Source organism: Nerophis lumbriciformis, linkage group LG10, assembly GCF_033978685.3.
Source record: "Nerophis lumbriciformis linkage group LG10, RoL_Nlum_v2.1, whole genome shotgun sequence".
NCBI lineage: Eukaryota > Metazoa > Chordata > Actinopteri > Syngnathiformes > Syngnathidae > Nerophis > Nerophis lumbriciformis.
Window position 1 is genome coordinate 3,508,315 of NC_084557.2, and position 10,345 is coordinate 3,518,659.

Below are 10,345 nucleotides of genomic sequence, written 5' to 3' on the forward strand. Positions count from 1 at the left end.
TGATAGTAGGCTATTATAACTAATATAGACACTTACGTGGTGGTTCCTCTCTTTAAAAAGGGGAACCGGAGGGTGTGTTCTAACTATCGTGGGATCACACTCCTCAGCCTTCCCGGTAAGGTCTATTCGGGTGTACTGGAGAGGAGGCTACGCCGGATAGTCGAACCTCGGATTCAGGAGGAACAGTGTGGTTTTCGTCCTGGTCGTGGAACTGTGGACCAGCTCTATACTCTCGGCAGGGTCCTTGAGGGTGCATGGGAGTTTGCCCAACCAGTCTACATGTGCTTTGTGGACTTGAAGAAGGCATTCGACCGTGTCCCTCGGGAAGTCCTGTGGGGAGTGCTCAGAGAGTACGGGGTATCGGACTGTCTGATTGTGGCAGTCCGCTCCCTGTATGATCAGTGTCAGAGCTTGGTCCGCATTGCCGGCAGTAAGTCGGACCAGTTTCCAGTGAGGGTTGGACTCCGCCAAGGCTGCCCTTTGTCACCCATTCTGTTCATAACTTTTATGGACAGAATTTCTAGGCGCAGTCAAGGCGTTGAGGGGATCTGGTTTGGTGGCTGCAGGATTAGGTCTCTGCTTTTTGCAGATGATGTGGTCCTGATGGCTTCATCTGGCCAGGATCTTCAGCTCTCGCTGGATCGGTTCGCAGCCGAGTGTGAAGCGACTGGGATGAGAATCAGCACCTCCAAGTCCCAGTCCATGGTTCTCGCCCGGAAAAGGGTGGAGTGCCATCTCCGGGTTGGGGAGGAGACCCTGCCCCAAGTGGAGGAGTTCAAGTACCTCAGGGTCTTGTTCACGAGTGAGGGAAGAGTGGATCGTGAGATCGACAGGCGGATCGGTGCGGCGTCTTCAGTAATGCGGACGCTGTATCGATCCGTTGTGGTGAAGAAGGAGCTGAGCCGGAAGGCAAAGCTCTCAATTTACCGGTCGATCTACGTTCCCATCCTCACCTATGGTCATGAGCTTTGGGTTATGACCGAAAGGACAAGATCACGGGTACAAGCGGCCCAAATGAGTTTCCTCCGCCGGGTGGCGGGTCTCTCCCTTAGAGATAGGGTGAGAAGCTCTGTCATCCGGGGGGAGCTCAAAGTAAAGCCGCTGCTTCTCCACATCGAGAGGAGCCAGATGAGGTGGTTCGGGCATCTGGTCAGGATGCCACCCGATCGCCTCCCTCGGGAGGTGTTTAGGGCACGTCCGACCGGTAGGAGGCCACGGGGAAGACCCAGGACACGTTGGGAAGACTATGTCTCCCGGCTGGCTTGGGAACGCCTCGGGATCCCCTGGGAAGAGCTGGACGAAGTGGCTGGGGAGAGGGAAGTCTGGGCTTCCCTGCTTAAGCTGCTGCCCCCGCGACCCGACCTCGGATAAGCGGAAGAAGATGGATGGACAATTACGTCATGTGTTGCCTTCATTATAAGACTTATAGAAGGCTTTTCATCTTTTGCGGCTCCAGACAGATTTGTTTTTGTATTTTTGGTCCAATATGGCTCTTTCAACATTTTGGGTTGCCGACCCCTGTCCTAATCAATAGTTTTTAGTATTTAGTTCAGTATTGCTCCTCTAGTGACTCTGACATCTAAATACAATACAAATTCTACTAAATGTTTATCCTTTTGGGGGCAGTGTTTGGCACACGTCATTATTTTGTTTCTATTGGTTCCGTTCATGCAAAATGTAACTCCAAAGAAGGCGGCTGCCTGCAGTACACACAAGTCTCCTGCGAGTGGCGCTAAAGTAACAACTTGTGTTTAGCTGGCGTGAATAAGCTCACGAAGAAGAAGAAGAAGAAGAAAGCGGAAGTGGAGAACACTGCTAAACAAAGAGACAGTGTTGTATAAAATCACTTTTTATTGCGTTTATCTTTACTTTACTTCGAATGTTTGTTGTCTTTCACTTGAAAGGAAAACACTGACTTGCTAAAGTTGAACGGGCTGACTTTTGACAGCTTCTCAAATTAGCCTCGCTCCCGAGCCGCAAACACAACGGAAGTTAGCCGTCGGTGTAAGATCGCACATTTGGTCAAAAAGGGTGAACAAAATGTGTAAAGTCCGACAACTGAGGACGTTGGTCAATCAGCGACTAAGCGAGGCCGCCGAAGAGATATTAGGGCTCGTTGAAAGAACGATAGCGGAGTACCAGGAGGAACTTGGCCGGTCGAGAGAGGAGAACGAGCGACACCGCCGACTAGTGGACACTCTCTCTAACTGCACCGTCAGTGCAGGTTTGTACACTTCACTAATAATATTGCAGACTATTTGACAACATGCTCTTTTTATTACTAGTTTGTGGTGTTCGGGTCTGTGGGACCCGTTTTCATTTTTTTATTAAAAGAAAAAGTATACAATTAATTTTTCAAACTGAGACTTGCTGACTTTGGCTCATTTTCTGTGAAGAACATACATCAGAATACAATTTAATGACCACACACCCCCTATTACATATAAGATGCCTTGGTCCACTGGGGCTAATAGAAGTGTGGACATTGATGTTCTGTGTAACACACACACACACACACACACACACACACACACACACACACACACACACACACACACACACACACATACTGGTTATCATTTGGAATGGGGACCAAGTTTTTGATCATGACTTGTGGGGACCAGCCTTTCTACAGGTTGTGGAGGCATAAACAAAATGGTGTAAAACAGGGGTGCTCACACTTTTTCTGCAGGCGAGCTACTTTTCAATTGATCAAGTCGTGGGAATCTACCTCATTCATATATATCATTTATATTTACTTATTTATGAAATATATGTTTTTGTTAATAAGTTAAAGGTGTTTAATGATAATGCAAGCATGTTTAACACATATAGTTAATATTGTTAACAAGTTAAGGTGTTTAAAGATAATGCAAGCATGTTTAACACATATAGTTAATATTGTTAATAAGTTAAAGGTGTTTAAAGATAATACAAGCATGTTTAACACATATAGTTAATATTGTTAATAAGTTAAAGGTTTTTAAAGATAATGCAAGCATGTTTAACACATATAGTTAATATTGTTAACAAGTTAAGGTGTTTAAAGATAATGCAAGCATGTTTAACACATAGTTAATATTGTTAATAAGTTAAAGGTGTTTAAAGATAATACAGGCATGTTTAACACATATAGATTCCTTTCTTTCATGAAGACAAGAATATAAGTTGGTGTATTACCTGATTGTGATGACTTGCAGTGATTGGAATCAGACAGTGGTGCTAAAAACGTCCGCATTTTCGAATGGAGGAGAAAAAAGTCCTCCTTTCTGTCCAATACCACATGAAAGTGGTTTGTTTTTGGCATCTTATTTGTCCAGCTTCCGTACTCCTTTGTATACACTTTACAAGAAATACATTGTCGGCAAACTCCGTAGCTTGCTAGTTTGTGCACGCCAGCTTTCTGAGACTCTTGTTTTGGTAGCGCAACTGTGCAGTCGGTCTTTGGAGTTTTGACGACAGGTACGGCGCCAGAGTCTGTTGAAATAAAGTGTTTCTCGCCTTCCAGTCGGTAATTTTAATGAGCTGGCAGTAGCCAGCGTCATCTTAGAAGACCCTCGGGTGCCGTGAATGTCAATCAAGTGACGAAAGTGACGTCATAGTGAAGATTTATGATCGCTCATTTTTATGACTATTTTTTTAATGCCTGGCTGGTGATCGACTGACACACCCTCCGCGATCGACGTAATGAGCACCCCTGGTGTAAAAAGTCCACTGGCCAGTTAGCTCATACACGTCTTTAAATCTCTGGATTGATGAAGTAATGTGCTGATCATTCTTACTGGGGACCCTGGGGAAAAAAAGAGTTCATATGGTTCATGGGGACCAAATTTGAATAATTTTGCATAATTCACACACATTTGTACATGTTAGGGTTAGGGTGAACCCTAACCCTACATGTTTTATGGGCCAAAGCTTAAAAATCACTTAGGCATCTTCAGAATGGATCTGACTATTTTTTAAAAAGGTTTCCCTTTAGGGGACCTGTTTTTTGGTCCCCATACCGTCAGAGGTCCCCTAAAGGTGACTGTGTAAACAGAGCGATGTCCCCATTAAGTAAGCATTGCCAGAACACACACACACAGCAGGCCTAGACAGGAGGAGGACAGAGTGTAGGTAGACAGAACATCAGAGGGCCAAATGTGCGAGAAAATGAGAGCAAACAATGTTGCCACCTTGTGTGGGAACCACAGGTGCAGAAACACAAAAGAAGAATCCCTGTGGGATGCAGAAACTGGCAGAGAAATTTTCCGTGCAACGTTCATATTGTTGTTACTCAGCCAGCGTTTGTGGGTCTGATGGACCCCGTTGCATTTTGTGGCTTTTAATGCCTCACAATCAAACACTTTTATGTTAAAATACTGAACAGCTGTTGACCTTATCCCAGTGATTCTTAACCTTGTTGGAGGTACCGAACCCCACCAGTTTCATATGCGCATTCACCAAACCCTTCTTTAGTCAAAAATAATGGTTTTTTTTTCAAATTCAAGACAAAGTTATATGTTTTTGGTAACACTTTAGTATGGGGAACATATTCTAAGTAACAAAGACTTAATTTACAGTTATTTGGACACTAGGGGAACATAATCTTAGTAACAAATACTTCATTTAGAGTTATTTGGACACTAGGAGAACATATTCTAAGTAACAAAGACTTAATTTAGAGTTATTTGGTTAGGGTTAGGGTTAGAGCAGTGATTCTTAACCTTGTTGGAGGTACCGAACCCCACCAGTTTCATATGCGCATTCACCAAACCCTTCTTTAGTGAAAAATAAAATGTTTTTTTTCTATTTCAAGACAAAGTTATATGCTTTTGGTAACACTTTAGTATGGGGAACATATTCTAAGTAACAAAGACTTAATTTACAGTTATTTGGACACTAGGGGAACATATTCTATGTAACAAAGACTCAATTTACAGTTATTTGGTTAGGGTCAGGGTTAGGGTTATAATTAGGCCATGCCGAATAAGGCATTAATAAGTACTTAATAATGACTAGTTAAGAGCCAATATGTTACTAATTTGCACATTAATAAGCAACTAATTAATGGTGAATATGTTTCCCATACTAAAGTGTTACCATGTTTTTTTACTGGTGCACAAAATGAACCGTGCATGAACATCACCTTGTTCAAACAACAAAACCAACACAGTGCATGAACTCACAACAAATTACACACCTGCAAATCAGTCAGCTGTTGCCGTATCCGTAAAACGCTGATAGGGAGAAGTTTTTATTTACACGATGAGTCGGGTGTGTTTTGACGCTGAACCCCTGAGCGCGACTCACCCAAACCCCTAGGGTTCCATCGAACCCAGGTTAAGAACCACTGCCTTATCCCAATAAATATCTGTAAAGGTAAGATCAACATCTGTTCAGTATTTTAACATAAAAGTGTTTGATTGCGAGGCATTAAAAGCCACAAAATGCAAGGAGTCCATCAGACCCACAAACGCTGGCTGAGTAACAACAATATGAACATTACACAAGGGTTAAAGACAATAGTTATTTGTGATGTGCGCTCCATTATAAAACAATATTGTTTGAGATGATGTTCATTGTGTCCTGCAGAGAGTCAGCAGCTGGCGAGTAACAAAGAAGAGCAGCAAGTGTGGAGCTGCAATATTGAGGATCATGAGGCATCACAGTCCGTCCACATCAAAGTGGAAGAACAGAACCTCTGGTCGAGTCAGGACAAAGATTTTGCAGAATTCTCCTTACCTTGCGGAGGTGATGACGACGAGCTCTTACAATGTGGTCCGTGTGAGGAGGACCGAGAGGCGCAGTTCCAAACTCAACAAGTGAAAGCGGAAACTCAGGAAGGAGGACCTGAGCCGTACATCCACTTGGACTTGGGTCCACTTTTACAGGCTGATAACGCCACGTCGGACTCTTCAGACGAGGCGCTGAGAAGCAACGCAGACAACAAAGGCTTTCAATGTGCCGAATGTGGCAAGACTTTAGCTTCCAGGCCCAGCTTGAAAAGACACCTCAAAAGGCACACGGGAGAGAAACCTTTCAGTTGCTCATTCTGCGATAAAAGGTTCACCGAGAGGTCTGACTTGGTGATGCACGGCCGTAGTCACACGGGAGTGAAACCCTTCGCCTGCACGCTGTGCTGCTGGAAGTTCTCCAAGAAGAGTAGTTTGGTGCTGCACATGAGGAGACACACGGGGGAGAAGCCTCACGTCTGCGCCGTTTGCGGGAAGCGGTTCCGGCACCGCTGCACTCTGGTGGAACACTCCCGCCTTCACGTGCAAGGAAACACTTACTCCTGCTCGCTGTGCGGCGCCAGCTTCACCGGGAAGCGCAGTTTGGCGGAACACAGGAGGACGCACGCTGCAGAGCAGACCCTCTGCTGCTCGGTTTGTGCTCAGACAGTGTCGGGGGAGAGCTGTCTGAAGTTGCACATGGAAACACACGCTGGGGGAGACCAGACGTCAGTTTGAGATGAAGAACATTGCTCATTAGTCGTCATCATTCTTTGGACACCCTGGTCTACAATGATGATATGACCATATATATATATATATATACACACACACATACATACATATATGTGTGTGTGTATATATATATATATATATACACACACACACACACATACATACATATATGTGTGTGTGTATATATATATATATACACACACACACACACACACACACACACACACACACACACACACACACACACACACACACACACACACACACACACACACACAGGTAAAAGCCAGTAAATTAGAATATTTTGAAAAACTTGATTTATTTCAGTAATTGCATTCAAAAGGTGTAACTTGTACATTATATTTATTCATTGCACACAGACTGATGCATTCAAATGTTTATTTCATTTAATTTTGATGATTTGAAGTGGCAACAAATGAAAATCCAAAATTCCGTGTGTCACAAAATTAGAATATTACTTAAGGCTAATACAAAAAAGGGATTTTTAGAAATGTTGGCCAACTGAAAAGTATGAAAATGAAAAATATGAGCATGTACAATACTCAATACTTGGTTGGAGCTCCTTTTGCCTCAATTACTGCGTTAATGCGGCGTGGCATGGAGTCGATGAGTTTCTGGCACTGCTCAGGTGTTATGAGAGCCCAGGTTGCTCTGATAGTGGCCTTCAACTCTTCTGCGTTTTTGGGTCTGGCATTCTGCATCTTCCTTTTCACAATACCCCACAGATTTTCTATGGGGCTAAGGTCAGGGGAGTTGGCGGGCCAATTTAGAACAGAAATACCATGGTCCGTAAACCAGGCACGGGTAGATTTTGCGCTGTGTGCAGGCGCCAAGTCCTGTTGGAACTTGAAATCTCCATCTCCATAGAGCAGGTCAGCAGCAGGAAGCATGAAGTGCTCTAAAACTTGCTGGTAGACGGCTGCGTTGACCCTGGATCTCAGGAAACAGAGTGGACCGACACCAGCAGATGACATGGCACCCCAAACCATCACTGATGGTGGAAACTTTACACTAGACTTCAGGCAACGTGGATCCTGTGCCTCTCCTGTCTTCCTCCAGACTCTGGGACCTCGATTTCCAAAGGAAATGCAAAATTTGCATGGTTGGGTGATGGTTTGGGGTGCCATGTCATCTGCTGGTGTCGGTCCACTCTGTTTCCTGAGATCCAGGGTCAACGCAGCCGTCTACCAGCAAGTTTTAGAGCACTTCATGCTTCCTGCTGCTGACCTGCTCTATGGAGATGGAGATTTCAAGTTCCAACAGGACTTGGCGCCTGCACACAGCGCAAAATCTACCCGTGCCTGGTTTACGGACCATGGTATTTCTGTTCTAAATTGGCCCGCCAACTCCCCTGACCTTAGCCCCATAGAAAATCTGTGGGGTATTGTGAAAAGGAAGATGCAGAATGCCAGACCCAAAAACGCAGAAGAGTTGAAGGCCACTATCAGAGCAACCTAGGCTCTCATAACACCTGAGCAGTGCCAGAAACTCATCGACTCCATGCCACGCCGCATTAACGCAGTAATTGAGGCAAAAGGAGCTCCAACCAAGTATTGAGTATTGTACATGCTCATATTTTTCATTTTCATACTTTTCAGTTGGCCAACATTTCTAAAAATCCCTTTTTTGTATTAGCCTTACACAATATTCTAATTTTGTGACACACGGAATTTTGGATTTTCATTTGTTGCCACTTCAAATCATCAAAATTAAATGAAATAAACATTTGAATGCATCAGTCTGTGTGCAATGAATAAATATAATGTACAAGTTACACCTTTTGAATGCAATTACTGAAATAAATCAAGTTTTTCAAAATATTCTAATTTACTGGCTTTTACCTGTATGTATATATATATATATATATATATATATATATGATTTATACAGTTTTATCTTTTAACGACTTTAAGAGGGTAATCCACGCTTTTATTTCCTCACCTACTGCAACTTCCTCTATGTTGGAATGAAGCAGGCCTCAATCGCTCCTTTGCAGCTAGTCCAAAATATTTTAAGTGGCACTAAAAAACATGAACACATTTTATCATCCCTTCACTGGCTCCCACTTCATTTTAAAATACTGTTTGTTTTTAAATCTCTTAACGGATTAGCGCCATAATACGTCAGACCTTTTAAAAAACGTACACGCCCACAAGGTCTCTGAGGTCAGCTGATCACTTTCTTCTTGTCGTCCCAAAAAGCCGTTTAAAATCCAGAGGCGATGGTGCATTTTCTGCTCTTTAATGACTTTTAAATCACGTCTTAAAACATATTTTTACTCTTTGGCTTTTAAACCAGCATGTGTGATTTTAGTACATTTAATTTTCTCTGATGTATTTATTCTTTTAGAGTTAAATGTTTCATATTACTGACTGTGCTAGTATGTATGTCTCAACTTCTGTGCAGCACTTTGTCAAAATTCTGTTTAAAAAAAAAATTGCTTTATAAATAAAGTGGATTAGACCGCAAAAAACAAACGACTGCAAAGTAGAATAATCAAAACATTATTATAATTATATATGTCCAATAATGGCTTTTTTTTACCGATATTCCCATATTGTCCAACTCTTAATTACCGATACCGATATCAACCGATACCGATATATACAGTGGTGGAATTAACACATTATTATGCCTAATTTTGTTGTGATGCTCCGCTGGATGCATTAAACAATGTAACAAGGTTTTCCAAAATAAATCAACTCAAGTTATGGAAAAAAATGCCAACATGGCACTGCCATATTTATTATTGAAGTCACAAAGTGCATTATTTTTTTTTAACATGCCTCAAAACAATAACAGTGCAATACTTTTTCATAACATGGTCACTACTGCCTAGTTTCTCTTGTTATATTATTTTACTGTTATATTTTTATTCTCATTGTTGCTTTTTATTTTTATTCTTATTGTAATATTTTTCTATTCTGTTTCCATTTCTGCCCCCATTATTTACTTTTTAAATTCGATCTCAATTCTGTACACTGCTGCTGGAATTTTAATTTTCCTGAGGGAACTCTCCTGAAGGAATCAATAAAGTACTATCCATCTATCTATCCAAACAGCAGCTTGGAATTTGGGACATGCTCTCCCTGAGACAGACTATGAGAAGGTTGAGGTGGGCGGGGTGGGTGGGGGTTTATATTGTAGCGTCCCGGAAGAGTTAGTACTGCAAGGGATTCTGGGTATTTGTTCTGTTGTATTTATGTTGTGTTACGGTGCGGATGGTCTCCCGAAATGTGTTTGTCATTCTTGTTTGTTATGTGACTCGGACGGCACGCACGAAAAGGAAATGCCTTTAAGGTTTATTGGCACTCTGTACCTCTCCGTGTACACAGCTGCGTTTTAAAACGTCATACATTTTACTTTTAGAAACCGATACCGATAATTATGAAACAGATACCGATAATTTACGATATTACATTTTAAAGCATTTATCGGACGATAATATCGGCAGCCCGATATTAACGGACATCCCTAATTATAATAGTACGTGAGAACGGTTTATAGCCTTCTAAATAAGATGTTCAACATCAAGAGAGTCCTCCGGACATGAAATAACACCATTTGGTCACCTTTACACTCTTTTCATCCAATGTAAGGACGCTGCCTGAGGTACTGATCTGATTGTTTGGTCTGCTCTAGTGGTCAATACTACTGCAGGAGTGATATATTTAATAGAATTTTGGTAGAATATGCTTAAAAGAAATGTAAAAATCAGCAAGCGGCAATATTTGAAGCGTGGTGTTGCGAGGGACTGCAATACAAATATAAAACAAAAGTAAGGAAAAAGCCTTCATTCGTCCCACAATGTGGAAAATGATCCAACATTGTGGGTACATTAGCCGGAAAACAAAACAAAACAATTGATTTGTTTT

The 10,345-nt window shown here is 42.2% G+C and overlaps 1 protein-coding gene across 1 annotated transcript; it reads left to right on the forward strand.

Annotated features, from left to right (window-relative positions):
• The first annotated feature begins 1,811 nt into the window (after positions 1-1,811).
• On the forward strand, positions 1,812-6,543 carry LOC133612744 (uncharacterized). The gene is made up of 2 exons (XM_061970414.2): positions 1,812-2,224; positions 5,575-6,543. The coding sequence occupies exons 1-2, from the start codon at positions 2,041-2,043 to the stop codon at positions 6,450-6,452; spliced, it is 1,062 nt and encodes a 353-aa protein (XP_061826398.2). The 5' UTR covers positions 1,812-2,040; the 3' UTR covers positions 6,453-6,543.
• The last annotated feature ends 3,802 nt before the right edge of the window (positions 6,544-10,345 follow it).